General features: G+C 43.2%; 2 protein-coding genes across 4 annotated transcripts in view; one reads left to right on the top strand and one right to left on the bottom strand.

Moving 5' to 3' along the window:
- DOCK2 (dedicator of cytokinesis 2) overlaps positions 1-24,082 on the top strand; it is a 431,071-nt gene that overhangs the window by 219,972 nt on the left and 187,017 nt on the right. The window lies entirely within an intron of this gene.
- Positions 13,047-24,082, bottom strand: part of INSYN2B (inhibitory synaptic factor family member 2B) — a 106,910-nt gene continuing 95,874 nt past the window's right edge. For all 3 annotated transcript variants that reach the window (XM_037798799.1, XM_037798800.1, XM_037798798.1), the window contains exon 4: positions 13,047-16,014. In XM_037798799.1, the coding sequence (XP_037654727.1) occupies positions 15,828-16,014 (187 nt within the window). In that variant the 3' untranslated portion in view covers positions 13,047-15,827. The remainder of the gene's footprint in view (positions 16,015-24,082) is intronic.

The raw sequence follows: 24,082 nt of genomic DNA, 5'->3' as shown, positions 1-24,082 counted from the left end.
AAGAAAATCACAACTCCTCCAATAAGATGTCTCTCAACCACCTCAAACTTACTGTGCCCAGAACAACTCAATGTTAGCCCCCTGAAACTCACTCAGCACCCTCCCTGTGTTCACTTCTCAGTTTATTATACTGTCCTCCTAGAACTGGGGGAGCTGCACTTGACCCCTTCCTCTCCCTCACCTGCTTGCCACCCTCTTCACTCACCATGGCCTGCTGCTTTCAGTTCAGCAGGCTCCATCTCTCCCCACTTGGGGCTAAACACCCCTCTCCCCCAGTTTGCTGAGGAGAAGTTTTCCTGTGCTCACCTTGGTCATTGTGCTCATCATACTCAACACAGTCAGTGTAAGGTGACTTTCTGTTTTTGTGGCTCTCTCCCTACTTTCTGGGGACCCCCTGGGGACAGGGACCATGTTCTAGTCATGCCTTTATTCTCAGCACCCAGCATGGTGGCTGGCATACTGTGGACACTCAATAAATGTCTGCTGAACAAATGAATGAACCAACCAATCCATGAGTGAAATACTCCCTGAAAATGCTGAGTTGTTTCATACCTTCCTGTCTTTGTACCTGCTTTTCCCTCTGCTTGCATTGCTTTTCCTTCTTAAATGAATGTTTTTTTCCTAACTATCAGGCACCTACATTTCAGGGAGTGTGTGAGGAATGTAAAGAATTGCTTGTTCAGACTTTCCTTGCCTCCTGGATAGATTCCAGAAGCCTTGCAGAGGTTCTAAGTTGCAAGCTATGTCATTAGTATCAATGACTCTTGAGTTTACTAGTGTAAGTACCATGATGAGAGTGCTGAGTGGGGATTGCTAGAGGTACGTAGCAAGCGCACCTCACTGGGAGAAGGAATGTGCCTGAAATAGGAGGAAGAAATAAACAGGTTTTTCTTAAGATGCAGCTTCATTTTCATAAAATGGGCCATTGCAGCAATTCGTAGAATAGAAATATCTCCTGCAAATTAAAGAAAATGATGTTGGAAAGTAATTACTCAGAAGTCAGGGGTCCCTGTCTTAGCACTGAAGGCCCCAATAGAATTTTGAATTGAAATTTGACAAGGAGGCGAAATCTCTATTTCACTGTGGCTTTTAATTTTCCAGATGTGATTTTTACTTGTTAGTTTCCATTGCTTGGGAGTATTAAACAATCAATATTATGATAAGCACCAGACAGGTCTATTACTTTGGAAATCCTGATCAGGTATGGGGCAGCTGGTTGCTCCTCACGTTACTGTGGGTGATTAAATAGTGACATTTTCTTCTTATATGTAGGAGTAGGAACATAGTGATAAAGGTGTTAGCTATTAAAATTACAGGAACTACAGTGCTAGGACAGGTTGTTTCTTGTGTACAGTGCATTGTAATTATCATTTGCTGGAAATAACCATTACTGATTTTTCTGTAAATCACCTTCCTGAACAATGAATTGTTGATGGTTGCAAGCGCACAAAAGGAAACTTGACAAAACAAAAAGCAAAAAAAAAAAATGTTTACGTGACTGGTGTCCTCTCCTCCTCTTTTTTCCAGAGTCTACTCTGTCAGACAACTTGTTTGGTTGCTTAAACTACCCAGGAATTTGATTTGGATGCTCACAAAGGCAGCATGTTTTGGTAGATAGGGCATTTTGGATAAGGGAGAACAGGAGAAGAGCTAGTTTCATACTGGTTCTGCAGAGAATTGGTTTTCTGACTTTATGCCAATTTAACCTTTCTAGAAATTGGTTTCTTGTCTTAAATGAAATATATTATCTTTGAGGTCAGTTTCCTGACTTGGCCAATGCTTAGCCTATTTCCCTATCTCTCAATCTGCTGAGACAGTGATGGAAAATAGATTTTGCTCTGTGTGCCAACTCTGGTTGATTGATAATGGCTGCCTATAGAACTGGGTTGAGAAGTATTTAGAGGCTACTTCTCAGCCCAGTGGGAAGGAGTGCTGAATTGATCAGTGATGTCTGTCATGAACATGGGATTGGAAAATGGTAATGTATGCAAGATACTTGCAAGTATTATATATTGACTGAAATCACTGGTGTTTTCCTGGCCCAGTTCAAACCTTTTGTGTATGGGCAGTTTTCTCCTCTATGTATTCTTTATTCCTCTAAGAAGGCTATGTTGTGAGAGCAGAAGAATAAAGGGGAAAAAATCAATATTCACCGATAGCCTCCCTTTTACTAGGGAATGGTTTCTGTGTGCTGTGTCGTATTTTATCCACTCTGAGATGCATGATGATTTTTATGTGCCCCCATGAAAGAACACATGCTGCCATCAATTGAGCTATGACATGGTGGTTTCTTATTGCATTGATTATAATCTTTAGTGATACTAAAATATAAAAATATTAAATTTGGCTCAAAATCCTTACAAGGTGGTTGATCATATCTTTGAATCCTCACAGGTAATTTTCATTATCTCCTATTTATATGGGAGACTAGATTGAGTAAGGATCAGAGCATGAATGCATTGTGTCCAGAGTCACACAGCTGGTGACAAGGTGGATGTGAACACAGGCATGTCCAACACAAGGTTGTGTGCACTTACCTGAGCCTCTTGCTTCCTCCTAGGAGGATGTTGTTCTGTCCCACAGGACATGGGGCAGGGTGGGGAGAAATTTTCAGGCTTGTTTGTGTAGGACATGGGTGGTGGTACCTCAGGGAGCCTTCCCTGGCCAATACATCCTGCTGGCAACTATTCTGGAGAAGGCTGTCCCCTGCCTCTGGCCTCCCCAGTGCCAGGGACCAACAATCCCATAAGGAGAATCAACCAGGGAACTTAACACTGCCAGAGGTTCTTGGAAGGAGAATGAATGATCTGGTAATTTTGTTGAAATTGGAATCTATTTGGGGTAGTTAAAATAAGCCTCTGAGTGATATATTCTGGGCTTAATTACCCCGGATTTCACATAGGAGACTATTGAGTGATTAAATAAAGGTAAATGCAGCTGGCAGTATGCCAGCTCCAGTAATTCAGAGTGGTTTGTTCAAAAAGGAAAGGAAAATGTGCAAATCACCCACTTCCACTGTTTTACCTCATTATGGCCCCAAAGACTCCAGAGAACATCTGAGTTATCAGAAAGTCGGGACCCCCAGCTCTGGCTTCACTTTCCATTCTTGGGACACCAAATGGGAAACGGCCCAGCCATGTGACCACTCTGTGCCAGACTGTGAGCCTGAAGGCTCCTGGTGGGCTACAAAGGGGTCATATGAAGGCAGCACTGACTCCTCCCCAACCTGCCATGAGGAGCAGGTATGAGTGAAGACAGTCTAGGGAGGGAGGAGGTGAGGTTGCTCCTTCCAGAAGTGGTTGACCTTAACTTGGTGATCCAATACCTTCTTAAAAATCAGTATTTATAATAAAGCTGTTATATATTGGGCAAATATGCTGCATGCCAGGCACAGAGCTAAGCATCTTATGTGTTTTGCCTCATTTAACCTTGATCAGTTACTCCTGTTTTACATATGAACAGACTGAGGCACAGAGCAGTCGTGTAACTTGCCCTATACGCACATAGCTTGTGAGTGGAAAAACTAGGATTTGAACCCAGGTAGTACTGCTTCTAGAGTCCCTGTTCTTACATAACATATTATATCCTACACTATTAATAACTAAAGTTATTCTTTAGTCATCAAATATTTTAAAGATAATTTTGAGCACCTTAAACCCACCTGTTGTCCTGCCCAGATCATGGAATCATGAGTTTTTATATGTGGCAGCTCTCAGAAAACTATAAATCAGCACAGAATTTTTGATAGCTTTAAGAGGACCATCATGTGTTCAGGATCAGTCTCCTCGATTCTGGAATTAAATCATAAAAACCTAAAAAGTTAGAAAAAAGTTTTCTATGTATTTGACTGTTGGTACTTCTGAAATAGCAGGTTTAATGGAAGAGGACAAAGCTAGAATGGAGACATGGAGATTCTAAAGGGTTTTGGAGGGAAAGACAGCCTCCCTCTCCTTCCACATCCAGCTCATCTCCAGGTCCTGTAGGTTCTGCTTCCTAAAGACCTGTCAAATCCAAATGCTTCTCTCCACCATCAATGCCATTAGCCTGGGTCAGGCTACAGTCATCTCTCACCACTCCTGCTGCTGCCTTCCTAACAGGACACACTGCCTCTCCTCATATGCCCTTCAAATCCATTCTTCACACTGCAGCCAAAGTGGTCACTTCAAGTAGAACTTTCTTGGTGAGAAAGCTTCAAGGGTGCCGCAGTGCCCAAGAGTGAAGGCCCATTGTCACCCCAGCTCTCAGAGCATCCACGCTGGTTCCTGCCTCATTCTCCAGAGCTCTTACACCAACTCGAAAGAACTGCTGTCAGTCCCAGAATGCTCCTTTTCTCCTCTGAGCCCTCCTGCTTGCCCTTCCCTCTGTCTGGAACACACCCCTCTTCCCTTTCTTTCCCAGGATCTCTCACCTGGATGACTCCTCTTCCTCCTTCATGTCCCAGCCTGAGAGGTCCTCCTTGACCTGCACTCAATTCAACCAAGTTCGGACCCCTCTGCTCTCTGCAGCCTGAGCCTCCTTAGATACTCATCATTCTGTTGCAAGAACGATTTTTCTAGCACTGCAGAACAACACCCAGCCTTGAACACTTCTGTGTCTCCCGGAAACACAGAATCCCTGGCATACTGTGTGATTGCAGTGATCACCTCCTGAATGGATGAAAGATTTTCAGTATCTATTTTTATTGACATACAAGCTATCATTTTCCCCCGTAACACACTAGCATTATTATTATTACCCTTATGCCACGATTAGGCTAGGAGAGTAAAGGCAGAGAGAGAGAAAGAGGTGTTGTTGAATAACTGGACCAAGTGGAAAAGGAATGGGGGAAAGATGCTTTCATCCTCAAAGGAAATGCATGTGTCTCTAGTAATAACAGTAAATATTTATTGAGTACTTGTTGTGTGACAGAGATGGTATCCAGTGCTTTGGGGATGTTATTACCTTTAATCTCTGAGGTTGGGACAGTTATTACCCCTCTCAATGAGCAGACAGTGTCACAGGGCTTTCACACCTTGTCCAGTATTGCAAGTCTGGTGTGTAAGAAGCTAGAATCCATGTCCAAGTTGTTCAGGGTTCAAAGTCCACATCCCTAAGCATTCCACTATACACATCTGGGAAATTGATTTCCTGAAGCAAAATTAATTTAACTGAGAAAAGGCTCGAGAAAGGGAGAGACAGAGTATGTGTGTGTTTGTTTTAGGGGGGGATCAGTTTGAAAATCAAGTTAAAAGACAATAGTAGAATTGGTAGAAAGGGACCTGACATTCCTGCTGATAGCCACCAGGTGGCATCATCATCTTGGGGTAGCTTGGTTGCTGCTTAGTCTGGGGTTTAGGGGATATGTCCTGTGTGTGGGGAAACATTGTTTTTAGTAAGGATTTGACAATTAACATTTTAGGGAGTACTTGGTCTAAAATTATATATGCAAAAAACAAAACAAAACAAAACAAAATGACAAGTATCTAAACTTTCAAGGAATCCATGGCACATACTGGCAGAAGTCAGTTATCAAGGTAGATGTCATAGAATTGGATCTGGGTCTTGAATGACATGGAAATTGAATAGGTAAAGAAGAAGAATTGGGGCATTTTAAACAGGAACAGCATTTCTTGCTTTATCCTCATGGTCTGTGAAACCTTCTCTCATTCTGCTCTCTCAAAGTCCATTGTTCTTTGTCCATTTTTCAACTACAGCATTTGCCATGTCATATTGGAATTTTCTCTTTATATTTATGTTCCATATTAGAAACATTAGACTGTAAGATCCTTGAGGGAGAGGACTGTATCCTATTTATCTTCCGGGTTCTGGTCCCTGGGTCCAGCCAAGGCTTAGCTGTAGCAGGCACACAAAACAAGCTTATTGGAGTGAATTAATGGAGATAACAAGCTAATTAGAGGAAAACGTGAATGACTAGTTTTAACAAATTGTGATTTTAAAAATAAGACGAGAAAAGATTTGTTTCATGTCAGGCTTTCCCTTAAGGATCTTTTGGTTATACAAAATTCCCAAATACCTTACTAGGCCTGTGTGATAGAATTCTTTTAATGAAATTACCATTTGCAAGCTGGGGCATACAAGAGTCTGTTTAATTCTCCAAACCTTCCTTCTGTCCCATGATTGGCTGCAGAGATGGGAATTAAGAGGAAATTTGTTATTATAAATTTCAATGAGCAGACCTTTGCAATGAGCAGAAAATGCTTTTAGGTAACAAAGATAATGTTTCTGTTGTTGTGAAAGTGTCACACTTGGCTGTGACACGCCCCTTGTGATTCCAATGGGTATGGTGGGCTCGGGCCCTGGGGAAGCTTCTGTCTATGGTGGTGGTCTCCCTGGACACCCAGGTATGCAACTGTCTGAATCCAGAGAGGATGAGACGGAGACAGAGTTGGGGAATTGTGCACCGAGTACCGGGAAATGTGGTTACACAGCATGACCAGGATCTCATTGAATCCTAATACTATTATCTTCAACTATCTCAGTGCCTTTTGGCCTCTGTTAGTGGAGCTGGGCAAATCTGATTTTGTCATGTTAAGTGTGTTGTTAAAGGTAAGACTCCCTTGTATCTCTTTGCTCTCTTTCCCGGTACTGGAAAAGGGGTCAGCCTTTTCTTGTCCTTGGAGAACTTTAAAAACAGAACGTCTGTCTTGTCTGTTATCTGGGCATTGACTGAGCACCTTCATGCATAATGATGCTTTCTAAGGGTATGAAGTTGGGGAGCAAGCTAGGGAGTTTGAAAGCATTCTACTCATTAGGAACTACCATTCTCCTTTCCTCAAGAGGTGAGGAGGCATTATTTCACCACTCGGAGGTCTCTTCTCTTCTCTGTGCTCATCTTCAGTTCCCTTATCTGTAAAATGGGCATAATAATGGTTATTACCTGTGAATCCTGTAGAGAGGAATGAATAAAAACATATGTGCAAAACTCACAGCACAGGGCTTGACATGTAGTAGGCCATTGGTAAGTGAGAGCCATAATTATTCTCCTTCCATGCTATTATCCTCTCCTTACTTTAATAATATTGATATGAATAAGATTAAAGACTCTTTTACGGCCCTGACTTGGGATCTTTCCTGGATTTGTGAAGCAATATTAAGCTGTGGCTCCAGCTGTGCTGAGAATACAGCCCCCCTCCCCCCCATGCAATGGAACAGGGCACCGTATGTCTGCCACGGAGGCTGGGAACCCAGACTGGAAGGGGAAATCAGCTGACGGAGGATCCTTGCCTGGGAGGATTGCTGGGAACCAGAGCTGCCCACAGAGAAGCCCTGCTGGAACCACTGCTGATGAGACAGGCTTCCCCTGCAGTCCTCGGGCCCACATCCTCCCTGCCCGGAGCACTGGCCCTCTTCCAAGTAACTGGAAGGAGTCAATTCTGTCAAATGATCCTTCAAAATCAGAACCCATTTTTCTAGATTCAGAAGCCATCATGGGAGATGAAGTTCAGGAAAGGAGTGGAGGATCGGGGACCCTCACCAGAGTACCCCCCACCTCCCACAGGTCAGACCCCTGACCATGTTCTGAAGCTAAAAGTATCAGTTATCTTCTGCTTAAAGAACACATGATTTGCACACTTCTATCTTTCCCTCTCTCTAAAATAATTTTACTTTCCTTTTATGATCAGAACAATGACAACAACCACCAAAAAAGCTCCAAACACTATTTCTTTAAAAATAGGAATTAATGAGAAAGTCAAACGTACCAAAGCATTTTCACGTATTTAATTTTACTTTTCTTCTAAACAGCCTGTGAAACCAGAAAGGCAGATGGTTTCCTTTTGAAAGTGGAGATGGGGGATGGAGGGGAAGGTGCTTGTTCAAAATTGTACAGAAAATCAGAGGCAGGAGTCAGGACTCCTTGTCTTCACCTGGTCTGTCATCCCCCCCAGACTGTTTTCTCACTTTATATTTTGCGTCACCATATTTATTCCCAACTCATTGAACAAACATATACGAAGTATCTACAGCATCCCAGGCAATGGGATAAGCACATGGGGGGCTCCGTAGATGCAGACTGGAGGCGACTGTGCCTGGTGGAGATGAGTGTGAGAGATCAACAAAGGGAATGTCACACAACATGGTGAAGTAGCAGCCTGCACAGAACACTGTGGTACTCAGAGGATGGGATGACTAATTCCATGGCAGGGGCGGGGAGGATCAGAAAAAGTTACAGGGAGGAGGTGACATTTAAATTGCAACTTGCTGTCTGGCACAGGAATTGAGAGCCCAGGCCCCCAAATTTGGCAGGTCTCAAAAGAGATCCAGCTTCTACCACCTCATGCCTATGGGACTTTGAACAAATTCCTTAGCTCCCTCCAAATCGCAATAACCCTAAACTACTTTTCGTATATATTTTTTTCAATAAATGAGATATTTCAAGCAAAGCATTTAATATAGTATTAAATAGTAGCAAAACTTTAGGGAACTAAAGCCTTTATTATCAATTTTAGTAGTACTGTTACTACTCTTTTTTAATCCAAAAAGATGAGAATTATTTCCCATGACAGATAAGTAATGGAAGAGTGTCCCAGGTAGAGAGCACAGTATGTGCCAAGTCTTGATACATAATAGTGTGTGGCCTTTTAGAAAGTGACAAGGAGATGGGTATAGGGGCAAGTGGAGTGGCAGGAAGTTAGGCCATAAGGTCTAAGTTGGAGTTAGATTTTGGGAGTCTTGTTTGCTGTGGAAGAACATTTATGCTCTAGGACAAGAGTAGATGCCGTTGGAGTTATAAAAGCCAGGGAATGACATGGCCTGGGGAGATCCCCCAGGCAGTTCCCAGGAGGCTGGACTGGAGAGGGCTGGAGAAGGGTCAGAGAACCTAGAATTGGGTCATTGCCATCATCTGCATGGAAGAGACAGGGCTGGTGATATTGAAGTCTTTCAATTCACTTAAACAAAGACTTCCTGAACTCAGGATTTTATAAGGCTAGGAAAGCCATTCCTATTCTCACTAGAATCTAGTGGGGAAATGGGGAGAAGACTAGTAAAAAGCGACCATGTGAGACAAATAGCCAGCTCAGGAGGATAACAAGGATAGCATTAAAGGATGAAAAGGAGAGGTGCACATGCAGGTGAATCAGAAAAGGATGCCTCTTGGTTGCTGGAATCCTACCTCTGGACCGCAAACTTAGTGAGAAAAGTGCTGTGTCCCTGGTGTTCTCTTGTGTCCTTGGCACCTTAGCCTGCTACAGAGAGAGGACTCAATAACTGTTTATTGAAAACAAGTGATCAAGACTGAGCTGATGGATGTGTTAGTAGAAGAGAGCCAGGGATCCAATGCAGGGCAGGAATCCGATTTTGTGAATGTGCATGTTGATGTTTGGCATCACTGCATTTGGTCTCTTTGATCCTTAACTCTCAGCTACAGAATGTCTATTGTTTTTTGTTTTTTTTTTTAATCTTAAAACAAACAAAAAAGCAAACAAAAAACAGTAACAACAACAAACTTCTTGGCCTCTCCATCAAGCATACATTTTTTTTTTTTTTTTTTGCAGGTAGGATTGGGTTCAGTTGGGCTTGGTTTGTTTGGTGGAAGAGGTCTGCAGACTGCTCTCGATTTCAGTAATAAAAATGAATCAGCCCATTAAGCTCACAAGAAAGAGGCTTTTCTGTCACCATAACCAGGTATCACAACACTGTGCATGCTACCTGGAAGACCAAGCCACAGCTCCAAGTAGAGGTCACTGTGTTTAAAAAAATACATGCTGTGGTTGTGCCAGGAGAAAAAAATACAGGTTCCATTTGGATGAGATTAATATAAATAGTATAGTTATGGATTCTAAGAATTTGTGAAGCCCATTCATGATAGTAGAGCTTTTATTTGTTTTGGAGAAAAATAATTCTTTGTTGTGAATTTATTGTCTTTTCATTTAAGTTGTGGTTTAAGCCAAGGCAAAACATTTTGCCCAAAATGCTTCTTTAGTCAGACAGACCAGACCATGTCTCCTTTAAATTGCATTTTGTCTGAAATGGACTAGGCCACATGTAATAAATTCTGGCATTATAATGGAAACATTACAGCGAAAATAGTTAACAATCTGCTTTAATTTCAGACCTCATTTTCTCTTTCATACAGTAAGGCAGTATCTTGGTAAAATGTGCAAAATGCATTGGGATTTAATTATGATGGCAATTTGTTCTGAAATGAGGTTAAGCTCGGCTGCCAATATTCAGAAAAAAGGCACTGGGGGTGGGTGGGTGGGCGGTTGAAGAGGATGGTAGTGGCTTGGAGTTCCCGGGTTCTGGATGCCTTGCGGACCGGAGCAGAGTTATGAGAAGCCCTGGGCAGTTGCTGGAGGCCCTAATCAGAGGAAGGCCAGATGCTCCTGGGACCAGCAATCAAGAACGTCCACACCACGGCTACCGTCCCCACATGAGGACTGGTGGAAAAGGAGAAATGCATTTGGTGGTGTCTCACCACTGGATTTAATCCATTCTTTAATTTGTTTCTGCAATATGTATTTGAATCCCCGTGCCAAGTGCTGGAAATGCAAAGGCAGGCTCAAATAAGCAAGATTTCTACCTTAGTTAGATTATAGGCTAATGAGAGAGAAATACATTCATCAAAGAATGAAACAAATATATGTACAACTGTGCCAAGAACTTTGATGGAGAGGACCATGGTGTCAGGTGAGTGTCTAAGATGGGTACTTGGTATGGCCTGGGGCTGAGGTGGTGGGCATCGTGGAAGGCATTTCCTGGGAAGCCCCAGCTCTGAGATGGGAGGGTGGTGTGGTAAGGAGTTCCAGGCAGAAGGAAAGGCATAAACAGACCCTTGGGCGGGGGGGGGGGGGGGGGGGGGGGGGGGCTGTTAGTATTGTGGTTAAAGGAACTCAGGAAGGCTCAGTATGATTTGAGGACAGACAGCAAAAGGCCCTGTGATGGGAGATTCTGCAGTAGAGGCAGGTGTGGCCAGGTCACAAGAACAGACCTGGTCTTTCTTCCTAAATTTACTGGGAAGCCACTGAAGGGTTTTAAGTTGAGTGTGACATGGTTCAGATCTAAATTTTGCAGTGATCACTTCATCTGCCATGTGGGGGAGACTGGATTGGAGGGGAAGTGGAGTGAGTGTGGGGAGACCCATGGGGATGCTCTTGGGGAGGCAGGTGAGAGGCGAAAGTGGCTTGGGACAGGATGACAGTAGGGGAGAGGCACACTTGCCATGGGGCCTGGCTGAGTCTGGCAATGAGAAAACCAAGCACTATGCTTTCTAGGTAATATGTCCCTGCTCTTCAGGGTCTTGGGGTTCTGTAGAAGGCAGGGAAAAATCATATATTTGGGAAATCTTAGGAGTTGGGATGGTGCGGCGTCATCAGTAGGAATTCAGGCTTTAAGTTGTTTAAACATGGGAAGATATGGTGAAAGTACCCAAAAGTGATCATGATCATTAAGCCAGTCAAACATGGTTTGCACCAAATGGGACAGTGTAGATTTGGATTTGTGGCCCAGATATTTTTACTGCAAGCAATGCTTGATGGGCCTCGTGAGCATAAAATGTCCATGTTTCTTAAGATGCAAAAATGAAATACGTATTTAGCTTACAGGCAGTTGGCCTCTGACAGTTTAAAATTAGAGTTTTTTCAAGTGAAGGTTATGCTCAGCTAATGAAGTAACTGTACCTGAGGCAAGTCCAGCCTTAGAGTTTCTGGGACGTGCCCTTGGCCATGATGTCTGATAGCCCCTCAGAGGTTGAGCCCACCATCTACCCGGCGTCAACAACCACTCGCCACTTGATTGCCACAAGCCCTTGGGCAGACCAATTAACCGTACTTAATTGCCTCACGTTTAAAATGGAAGGAATCTGACTCCTGAAGTCTCTTTCACCTGTAAGATACCTGATTCCACATTATGAGAATCCTTTATTCCCCAGCGTGTTGTGCTGTGTTGTCTACACCTGTGTGAGTTCTTCTGGATCACGGACGGAGGACTTGGTTATTTTAATATTCATTGTCATGGTTCCTGGTGATTCCAGTAAGGCCAGAAAGAGTTAATTCCTTACCAACCCTAGAGAAAACCTTAAGAAAATCTTAAGCCCATCTCCGAGGGGTTCTGAAATCCACTGCAGCTTCATGAAAGTATTTTCCATCCCCTCTCCCAATTTCTACAATCAACAAATGAATGAGTACACATTTGTGGAGCCTCTGTTCTGTGCTATGCATTGTGCTCTGGACTTTCACTCAGGTCCTTGTAAGGCAGGGATTAAGTAGAGCACTCTAGAGGAATCTAGGCTCAAAAGATTAAGTAACTTGCCCAAGATTACTCAGCAAAAGAAAGTAGCAGAAGGGTATTGAACCCAAGACTTCTGATACTATGTCCACTTATTTTTGGCTCACTTATTTATTTTTTCCCCAAATTGATGTTCTCCAAAGTGAGAGACTCACAATCCAGGTGTAAACAAGTCTTTTGGGGATGGTTCATGGAGGAGACAGGCCCAAACATTGAACCACATGATGGGAAAATTGTCTTCTTTCAATTCTTTCTCAAACATCCTGATTAGTCAAGTTGAAAATGTGTTCAGTGTTAATGTGACTTTAGCACTTGCTGTATATTTGCTAATCTCCCTTTTTAACAAAGAGAGCTGGTCTCAGGCTTGGCATCTTCAACACTCAAACAAGAATTTAATAAAATTATTTTGATGATATCTTCTATTTATGGTACGTGAGTACTGGTTTTCCTTTTGGTGGGGACATAAAGTTGCCTTTTAAGGAAAAAGAAATAAGGAAAAAGTAATTAGATATCAAATAAATTATAGTTTAGGCATATAGGCACAATTGTCAAAATCACAAATGAGTATCCATCTGAATGAAGCTGAACTGTCCAATTGACAATTCACTTCCTCACTCCCAGGGCACGTAAGGAGTCATATCATCATTTTTGCACCAGGTTTAAAAGCTGTTTGTTTGTTTCCCTGAGAAATTTATAGAAATTTATAGAACCAATTATGATGAAAACCATCTCTCCCCTTAGAACCACTGAGGCTTCCTTCTTAAGTTTAATTTTTATAACCCAAATCAACCCACACTAGTAATGGAGTCTTAAAACCTAGGAAAAATATGTAAGTTTATTGCAAAAGATAATATCCCATTTAAAACAGTTTAGAAATTTACAAAACCTTACATTAATACATCATCTTTAAGAAGGTGCTCTATAGATGAGCTGGTATTAAGTTCCAAGTATAATGAGTACACACTTTTTTTAACTACGGGGAAAGCAGCTACATAATCTCCTGTAACTGAAGTTGATATATCGGTCTTTTTTTCCCCCTTTAATTTTATAAAAGTATTTTTTGCTAAGTTAATTGCTCTTCATAAAACCATATAACCAACCTCAAGTACAGCATTTCTGTAGAATATCACAGCGGATGTTACATAATATTTTACAGAGTAGAAGTGATTTTCACGTGAGTAGATGAGTCTAGAGTCTTGGTATGTGTATGTGTGTTTTTTTAAACATAGAGATGATCGTTTTTATTCAGCAGGAAAGCGTTTACCAAATCCTTTATACTCATGATGATTTTATATGTTCAATTTTCAGAAGACACCTCCTTCCCAGTTTTAGGTGCTGAGCATTGCTGTGTTGTGCTTTGGTATGGAATCATTATAGCCTCGTTTGGTTTTATTTCTAGAAATGTCCACATTTTCTGATCCTGATTTCATTTAACTCAGTTGGTGACTTTATCTGAATCCCTAATCCCACATGGGTGTATGATGCCATCAGCTTATTAATTATCACAGTGTGGTTTACCCTTTTTGTGTCAGATAAATCAAGCATCTCTTCATCATTCCAGACTAGCCTTGGCAAATGATTCAGCTCAGCTCTGAGCAGTTTTGCTCATTTGATGTTGGACCCTACATAGAACTTATCAAGTAGGAGAGTAGGTGTTCTTATCTGCATTTGAGAATAGATGCACAGGCCCTGAAAGTTTAAACCATCTGCCAAAGGTTAGTGGAATAGACTGCTCTATGGTTTGGGTCTCTTAATTCTGGGAACAGGATTATTTTCATTTTATCATGCTGCCTGAGAATATAAATTCATTTGGAAATTCACAAACTGAAAAAAAAAAAAAAAAGAGAATTAAGATGGAAACGCTACTACAAGATAAAATTATATAATAGATCCCAACTGATTTGCTTTATTGGATTATCCTCTGTGCTGTTATTTTCCATTGCTAGGGCCAGCTGAGAGTCAGTTGTATGGATACAGAAAGAAGGTTCTGTGGCTTTTAGCCAGTGGTAGCATATCTTCTTGAAATGTGGCTTCTTAAGTATGACAAGTGTATTTATCTTAATTCTAACTTGACGTTATGTATTCCAGTCTCATTTTGTGGGTTTAAACATTACACTAGAAACAGAGCAAGAACATCTTGAATGACATTCCAAGACTTAAATAGTGCAAGCTGAGATTTCTTGCCAAATTTTCCTCTTGCTCTCACTGAAATAGCTCTGTGCACTGCAGCACTGTGAAAGGGGAAGGTGAAACTGTTGGGGTGGTTTGCTCAATTAGTCTCAATTTGCAACAGGGTACGTACATCCCACCCACACATGGGATGCTGCACTCTATGAAGAATTAACTCAGACACTGGATCTTCAGAAAAGGGGATTATGAAATGCCTCTTTCATTTAATGTCTGTTTGGTTTTAGGATCCCTTTTCTAGCAGCATCAAACTGTCCACAGGCTGATAGAGAAGTAATCTGAGCCTTGCCTTCCTACTCTTCATCACCAAAAGTGTGCAGCAATTACTGAATTATATTACTTTAGTAGTTTGTTCGGCCATGCAAGTTTGACTGGACCCACATTTATAAGGTCCTGTCAAAAGAATGAGCCAGACCATGAAAGAATCCAGACTTTGGGCAAGAAAGCTGTTTAATACTAAAATGGAAAAAATATATATATATCCTCATCTCTAGTCCTGCTGCTTCTTCAATCAAGTGACCATTGCCTGGCCATCAGGAAGGGAGATTATATGGAATGATACACTTTTGATCCTATCTACAAGGCAGGATGAATGGGTGAGAACCAGTGTTGTGTTTTGTCTTAGCCTTATTTATGCTGACACATAGGATGTTGGATCTCATGATGTTAAATATTGCAGGTAAATTAACTATGACATCTCAAAGTTCAAACCCAAAACAGATTCTACCCATTTGTTGGGTGGTCTCAGACCCAGGCAAGAAGCGTGATGGTTTAGGGTGGGCCTTGGAGCAGTTACAATTGCCAAAACTCTCTTTTAATTTCAACCATGCGGGACAGCCACACTGACCAGTTCCTTATTCCCTGCGATAACCTCACTATGGGGCAGACAGTAAGGCCCCCATAGCATGAGAAGGCAAGTCCTTGATTTGGGATCCTGACCCACCAGAGGGATCTTGCATTTTTATGCCCTGCCCACTTCTTTTGTGCTTATATACACTAATATCCTAGAAAACTGCCAGCCGGGATATTATCTATTTTTCCTGGGGTATCTGTTTATAACCCTTCTCTATTCTCCTGCTCTGCATGACACCTCTTTTTCCTTTTTGGGTTGATGAATCTGGAATGGGAAAGAAATGCTTAGCCTTGTGGAGGTGTAGGGAAGCGGGATGGGGGGTTTTGCTCCTGATGGGAATCTGGACTTGCAAACCAGGACGTGGCCTGGCGGCATGTAGCAGGGAACTCCACAGGTGGTCACTCTAGTGTCCGTGAAGTCCTCAGCAAGCAGTGGCACTCACTCAGGTCAGGTCTTCTTTCCTGGTTTGCAGGTTGAGTAGCTCACAGCCCTGGTTGAGGACAGGGGTTTTCCCATCCCATGGAGGCCATTTGGGAGGGCAGGCGGAATGGTCCCAATGAGCTCAGATCCACCAGAAGCATTTCTTCTTCACCTTCTTGGTTTTCCGCCTTAAGTCATGTTTCTCAGGGACTGGGGCTTCTGCTGGGGACTTTGGTGGGGGAGATACCTCCTCAACTGGCTCCACTTCCTCCAGACTCTGTAGAACTTCATGGAACCTTCCTTCCTGCTGCCGAAAATCATACTCTACACTGAAAAACAGAGAAGAAGCACACACAGATTGAGCATCACCAAGTGTCCCAGCTGACATGTGAGAGCATGGGCTTTGGGTTCGACTCCCAAATCCTCAGGTACTGACCGGCTGTGTGACCTTGGGAAAATTATGCCACCTCTCTGAACCTCCATTTCCTCACCGATCGAATTAACACTGTACTGCCTTCCTCTTGGGGGTGTTAAGATTGCATGAGGCTAGGTTTTACCCTTGGGAAGATGGTTGCTGCAAAGGAGAGGCTAGGCCTCCCTATAATTGTGCCTAAGAGCCTCCTCCCAAATGCCTCTTTGTTGCTCAGATGTGGCCCTGTCTCTCTAGCTAAGCCAACTTGAAAGGTGAAATCACTGCCCTCCCCCCTACATGGGATCAGACACCCAGGGGAGTGAATCTTCCTGGCAACGTGGAATATGACTCCCGGGGAGGAATGTAGACCCGGCATCGTGGGACGGAGAACATCTTCTTGACCAAAAGGGGGATGTGGAAGGAAATGAAATAAGCTTCAGTGGCAGAGAGATTCCAAAAGGAGCCGAGAGGTCACTCTGGTGGGCACTCTTACGCACACTTTAGACAACCCTTTTTAGGTTCTAAAGAATTGGAGTAGCTGGTGGTGGATACCTGAAACTATCAAACTACAACCCAGAACCCATGAATCTCAAAGACAATTGTATAAAAATGTAGCTTATGAGGGGTGACAATGGGATTGGGAAAGCCATAAGGACCACACTCCACTTTGTCTAGTTTATGGATGGATGGGTAGAAAAATAAGGGAAGGAAACAAACAGACAAAGGTACCCAGTGTTCTTTTTTACTTCAATTGCTCTTTTTCACTTTAATTATTATTCTTGTTATTTGTGTGTGTGTGCTAATGAAGGTGTCAGGGATTGATTTAGGTGATGAATGTACAACTATGTAATGGTACTGTGAACAATCGAATGTACAATTTGTTTTGTATGACTGCGTGGTATGTGAATATAACTCAATAAAATGAAGATTAAAAAAAAAAAAAAAAGATTGCATGAGGCATGTAACATGCAGCCTGATAGGAAGTGTTCAGTAAATACAGTCTCCCATCTTTCTGACATTTATTTGATGCTTTTAATTTTTAATGATTTTTGCACTTTATGCATAAAAAACTGTCTCATTATAAATGATTCAAATAATACAGAGGAACATACACAAAACAGAACAGCTCCCACTGCCTCTGTTGTTTCCACTTCACTGCATAAGGGCAACCACTCTGGAGAGTTTGCTGGGACCGAGTCCCAGGCTTTTTCTGTGCAATTATATATGCACAGAAACATTTTGTTTTCCTTGTGTAAACATGTTTACCTAGGTTTATACATCCCGTGGGAAGGCAGGCAAGGTTGTGACCAAGTACACAGGCTCTGGACTCTGGAGTTCCAATCTAGGCTCCTCCATTCCCCAGCTGTGCATGTGTGATATTGGGCAAGTCCCTTCACTTTCAGTGCCTCAGTTTTCTCATCTGTAAAATGGGGATACTGATGGCACCTCTCAAAGTATATGTAAAATGAGAATAATATAAATGACGTGCTTAGAGCAGTGCCAGGCGCAAAGAAGTCCTCCAGCTGGGGCAGCTCTTATTACTGTTATTATTATCATCATTAACATCATTACTACTAATATACTGTGCCTTGTTCTTTGACCTGCTCTTCAACTGAATAGTGTGTCTTGGAGATCTTTGTATATAAGTCTACATGATAGTATTCTGTAACACCAATGTATTTAAACACTTTTCGACTGATGGACATTTCCTAATCTCCTTTTGTTTTTTGCTAATGTGTGTGTGTGTGTGTGTGTGTGTGTGTGTGTGTGTGTGTGTATGTTGGAGTGATGAACATATAGGCTCCATTGTATTGCCCTGTCTCCCACTGAGGTCTGTGAGGTACACATGGAACCGAGGAGACCGGGGTTCCTGGAAGTCCAGGGAGTTGGAGGTCTGGCAGCCCCGAAGCTTTGGTCTGTGGGGTGTGGGTGCTCACTCTGGCTCAGACTCCCCAGAACCCAGAGAGCCAGGCTAGGAAGAATCCCCACAGGCTGTACTTGGGCTCCCTCTGCTCTTAATTATTCACTCTCCTCCTAGGAGATTTACTTATGGAGAAGTTTTCAGTACAAGGCTGCTTATGAAAAGTCTCTTAAGCTGTTAGATGTGTTTGTTACCTGGTTTCATACCTGAGCTTTCAGAAGGCCTAAGGAGTGTGGCACAAGAAAGAAATGTGGAATTATGAAAGCGGTGCATTCTCCTTGTTTAGCAAGGAGAAAAACAAAATGTCACCTTATGAGAGATGAAAGACCCGTGTTGTTTGGGGACGTGGCACAATGGGCTAAAGCCTTTGCACCCAGTGGGGACTACAAAGGAGCAGTCACTAAAGGGACACCTGTCCTCGTCTACTGCCCCCACATCCTCTCCACACTATTCAGTTGAAGAGCAGGTTCGTGCTGGGGGTGAGCTGCTGAAAATGCAAAACATGCCTGTCACACATGACTAATGACACCTTCAAGTGGAGCCTTGTCACTGAACATTCTGAGAAGGAAGAACCAGGGCTAAAGAGTCTGGAGGGTGAGATGGCCTCTTTGGGAGACAGACTGGTGTGGTTTCAGTGCTTAGGAGGCAGGGGGAGGAGTGTTTAGCTGTTTGTTTCTGTATTTTTGATAGACGTTACGCAGAGTTTCTTCTCCTTGGCCTACATCCTTCCCCTTTCTGTCCCCCCCGGTCCCTCTCTCTAGGGACATAATCCTGACTGGGTGACCAATGTAATGGATGACACACAGGCTGTGTTCAAAGCAAAGCTCCACCACTTATTAGCTTTGAGATCTTGGGGAAGTCACTTCCCATTTTCAAAGCCAGAGTGTCCCCAGCTGTAAAACCAGCATGGGACTACTCACAGTGTCTCAGAAAGTTTTAACAATATAATGCATGGACAACACTTAGTGCAGAGCTAGTCACAAAGTGTTCAGCCAGTCATTCAACATATTTATCGAGCACCTTCCATGTGCCGGACCCGTTAGGTGCTGGGGAAGGAGTTGTTGATCGAGAGACACCACCCCTGACCTCCCAGTGCTGCTACCCAGTGGCTCTCTGTCCTCAGGAGGTGCAAGCCAGCATCAATAGCTGTTAGAGAGCCTCTAGCCGAGATGAAGGAGTTGCCAGGTCTCTGGGCAGGAAGACTCACATGATGAGGCTTCCACTTCCAGGATGCATCACTCAGGGCTGTACCCCTATTAGTGTCGGGGGGTGGGGTAGGTTTCTATCTGCACCAACTTGTGCCTGCCTCCCCCCAGTGGAAACTTAGGGAGGTGGATTCAGAGACTGGGGAAGAATTGTCTCTGGTAACCTCTGCATTGCAGCAAGGAAGGAATTTAAAGCAGTGAGTTGCAAGCTCTCATTTTCACCTCCTCTAGCACTGGGAATGTGCATGGTTCACAGATAGGGAACATCTTCCATTTCTGGAAATTGCCTTGAGACAGAAAAACTATCTTCATCTTAAAGCACCAGATTGAGCCAGAGAGTGGGTACCTGTGCTCGCTCTAGGGTTTTAGTACTGTCTGCCCTAAGACCTTCCATCTGTCCATCCATCCATCCATTCATCTGTCCATCCATCCATCTACCCATCCATTCTTTTCTAGACCTGGCACTGTGCTAAGTTCCAGGGGCACAACAGCAGGCTAAGCAACCATGAATACTGCCCTTGTCGAACTTGCTTCCCACCATGTGAGACAGACGATTAAACTAACAATTGCTTTCTATTTGTCTCAACTATCCCTAAGTATTCCAGGTCTTCATCCATATGCCCCCCTGCCAAATTATATGAATATACACACACACCAGCCCACCAGGCTCCTTCCTCTTCTTACACATGAATTTTCTCTGACTTCATAAAACAATCAACAACAACAAACCACCTGGGCTTGTCAAGACTCACAACAGTGTCTTAACCAAGGAAAATAATGCTCTGGGTGATTCCAGAACATGGACAGAACTGGCAGGCCTGGGAAGAAAAGAGCCAGGAGACAGAACATAAACTCTGTTTCATTGCCATAATTTGAAGTGCAACCCAAAAGAGAGGATGGAGCAAGGGCTTTCAAGCTGGCCACCACCCCTGGGGTTGAACCGAGGCTACATCACATACTAGCTGGATACTGGGCACATTACTTCCCTTTCAGGAACTCCGTTGAACGTGGCGGTTATAATTGCCCCTGAGTAGTTGTGCAGATGGGCTACAGTAACAGGTGGAATGTTCGCGCATAGGACGCTGTCCCTTCCCACCCCACTCCTCACTGAGTCTTGTAGTCTTTATATCTTAGGTGCTCCATGCCTCTCCTCCTCGCTTATACCTTCAGATCCTCAGTAATTGTCCACCTTGCAGGCAGCATAACTCTTCACTGCTCCCCACATGTACATTCAGGGAAGAATACACTTTTTATGTTTCTATGGAAACACAGCTGGGTTCCATTGTAATCATTGGGGTTTAGGGAGCTCCCCGCCCCCCTCTTGCAACTGCCCCCACTGGTCTTGACAATTTAAAGGGGATTGAAAGTGACTCTCTTTTCAAGGCCAGGCAAATAGCAGAGTATGAGAAGCGTGTGTGCTTTGTAAAGAAATTGATTAATGTTTTTTTAGGCCAAAGCCAATTATTAACATAATGGAAGATTGTCCGTTTTCTTCTTATTTGTCCGTTTGACAAAATAGTGTTTAGTTTGGTGGGGAGGAGAGGGAGTATTTCTTGCTTTGGTGGCAGCTGCCTTGTAAATGGGGAGGGGGCTGTGCCTTCTCATTTGCTTTCGTCTTAATACTGGGTGGAGAAGAGATGATGCCCCTCAGCTTAGCTGCGTAGCCAACCCACACTATCTTCAGCAACTCTTTGAAAAGGAAAATAAACTACTTGGTGAGAATTCACAACTCTTAGCAGAGAGTTGTTTGTAGGTAACAGGGGAGGGACTCTTTCTGCCTTGAGTTTGGGCCCAGGTATCAGGGTAGAAAGTTGCAGGTGTAGTCTTTCTAACCTCCCCTTCTCCCCCCTCCTCTTTTCCTCCCTACCTTCCACCCTTTATATCTTCCACCATTCTTACTCCATTTACTCTTTGTATTCCATGAGGGGTCATAAGATGAAAGAGTGGTGCAGACTGCTTAGTTTATCAGGAGTCCTGGCTCACAGTAGGGGGACAAATGGTGGTCAAGAAATTGTGACAATACAGGATCCAGAAGTGGAGCCAATCAGAGTAGCCAAGGCCTGTGGGGCTGGTCCTCTGAGGATGTTTGGAATGTTTGGGACATGGTCCAGGGATGCCTGGCTCACTGTCTGGGGAGCCTTAGAGCTCTTGCCATCCAAAGTGATGTCTGAGCAGGGTGCACACTGCATTTACAAAGTGAGCTGTGTGTAAACCAGTAATGGATGAGAGCTTTCGGGCTTCCCTCTTGAGGCCACCTCACTGATCTAGTTGACAAATCAATGCTTCAGCCATCATGCTAGGTGAGAAGCAGAAGGATGTTTTTCTAGGTAATTGGAAGCAGCAAGAGCCCTAAGTCATGGCTTGTCTGGAAGAAGAAACAGTGAGGAGCAAGTAGTGAAAAGCAGATAAATACGTAAAAACACGAGGAAACAGAAGAACTGGATTCTGGATACAGGATTTTTGCTGGGCAAATCAAAGTTGGGTGAGCCAAAAGGAGATAAAAGTTTATATGGAAACAAACAAACAAACCAAAAGAAACCTTACTTTTATAAAGCACTTTCAAATTTGCAAAATACTTCAGATTTGTGATTTCATTTTATCCTCACTAGAGCCAAGGAAGGTGACGAGCACTGTTCTCCCCATTTGATAGACAAGCAAGTTGGCAAAGGAAAGTCACACTGTGAGTTGCAATCAGAATCCAGATCTGATTTCTTGATTCCTATCCCTTTGTTTTTCCTCTCTAAAGATGGATCAGATGTTTTTGCTGAGGTCCTGACTCTTCCCAGTATTTCATTCTAAGAAGAAGAGACAACAGGAGAGTACCTGGACCATGTTAGGTTAGGACACAAGGTAATTTAGAAGAGCAGTAATAGTAAGAAAAATGGATACCATTTGTGGAATGAAATCGATATTTTAGATCCCACACTAGAAGTTTACATTCATTCTCTCATGGAAGTCTCACAGCCCCATGAGCTAGACAATATTATCTTCATTTTGCAAATGAGGAAACCAAGGCAAGGAGAGGTTAAGCATTTTGCCAAGGGCAAAATAGAGCCAGGATTTGAACTCAGACTGTCTAACCCCAAAGCATATGCACTAGAATATACTGCCTTGAAAGGACACATTGGTCTTTAACTGTGTGAGATCCTGCTGGGCCAGTGTGTTGGGGTGGCGGGTGCTGTGCAGTGGCAATGACTTCGTTCTTCTGAAGGACCTACAGATCCTTGTAGAACCAGATCCAATCAGGGGCTGGGCTGCCAGGGGTCCCTTTATGGCCCAGCTGAACAGCCCACCCAGCAATAGTCTTTCTAGATTGCCGGGGAGCTCTGACGGGGAGGCTGCATGCTCAGAAAAGATGTGCATCCCATGAGGAAAGCAGCTTTTTCAAAGCAATATTTGGGCTCAGCACTTTTGGATCTGATGTAGGCTGCTAGTATCTCCAGTGGGTCCTCTGTGTTTCCCCTGAGTAGGGAGGTCTTGCTGTCTTATAAAGAGACACGTTGACAAGTCACAGCCATAAATCATACACTCCAAGCAAGTGAACTAAGAAATGAGAGACTCATGGAGTCTCCCTGAAGATGAAATATCTTCCAAATTTCTCTCTACTCCCTCTTTATCTCTCATTGGAGCATTTCTGTGGCACCTCTCTCCAAGAACCCAGGTGCACCACAGATTTATTGACCTTGCACAACTTTCTTTTTAAAAGAATTAGCTGCAAAAATCAATGGATACAGGAGGGCAGTTTTGTTCCTGTCCACTTGGACAAATCACACCACTTTGGAAAGCGTCTTTGGGGAAGAGTTACAGTCTGGGAAAGTGGAAGGTTTAATTTTGTGGTTGTTATTGACCCCTAGCCTGGAAGGGATATTGTTCCTAAAACTTGTTCCTAATGACCAGTTTGCTCATTATTTATATGGCGTGTTTGTGAGCTTCACAACTTGCAGCCACTTCAAGTTGGCAAGTCCACCCCTTTCTCCTAGGGCATTTTCTGCTGATGAGTCCTCAGAGAATCACAGGTTCTCTTCTTGGCATATAAATAAGCAGGATCAAGCTGCAGAAATCTGCACTGCTGATGGCCAGCTTTGAAAGAAATCTGGGTTCTGTGGCTTTGTGCAGAGAGCCCTGCAGTCCAAACCCTCAGAAAGGTTCATTCATCTCTGAGAATTTTAACGCATACATTCACTGATTATGCAAGGTCAAAAGGGCACAAGAGAAGGGCAGGGAGATCTCCTGATAGTAGGACTTAGGTTTGAGACTTGGCTTTGATGGATCTTGGACAAGTCATTTAACCTCTCTGAGTCTCAGTTTCCTCTTCTGTAAAGTGGAAATAATAGCTATACCCCCATTTTAGGGTTTCTAGAGTCTAAAATGAGATAATGCAGGTACAGTGCTTAGCAAGATTCCTGGCACAGTGCCTGGTCTAACAAAAGGTAGCAATTATTATATTAACTTGACAGTGGAATGCAGATTAGGTCATTCTGTGGTCACTGTGGCCTCTGTGCCAGCAGCTATCATTTGTTATTCCTGTGAAATACATACCTTGCTTGATTTTATATTTATGGTGTGTTTCAGCCTCTTGAGCTATTAATGCATTAAGATAGGTTTCGTTTTTATTGCAGATAAATTGCTGATGCTATAAATCCTACTTTTCCCTTACACTGTACTGTACAGAGGAAAAGAAAGAGATAAAGCTACTTGAGAGAAGCAGGGAATAGAGGCAAATATCTTGGATATCAACTTGTCAGGGCTCAGAGAAATCTCCACATGAGAAACCTAAGCTATGTTTGGTGTTTGTCATTAAAGGATGCTGAATGGTATTGCTGTAATGTTCACATTCCAGCATGTGTAGCAAATATTGC

The sequence above is a fragment of the Choloepus didactylus genome, chromosome 11, assembly GCF_015220235.1.
Source record: "Choloepus didactylus isolate mChoDid1 chromosome 11, mChoDid1.pri, whole genome shotgun sequence".
Taxonomy (NCBI): Eukaryota; Metazoa; Chordata; class Mammalia; order Pilosa; family Megalonychidae; genus Choloepus; species Choloepus didactylus.
The sequence above is the reverse complement of the archived record's forward strand: the minus strand, read 5'-3'. Positions and strand labels throughout refer to the sequence as shown.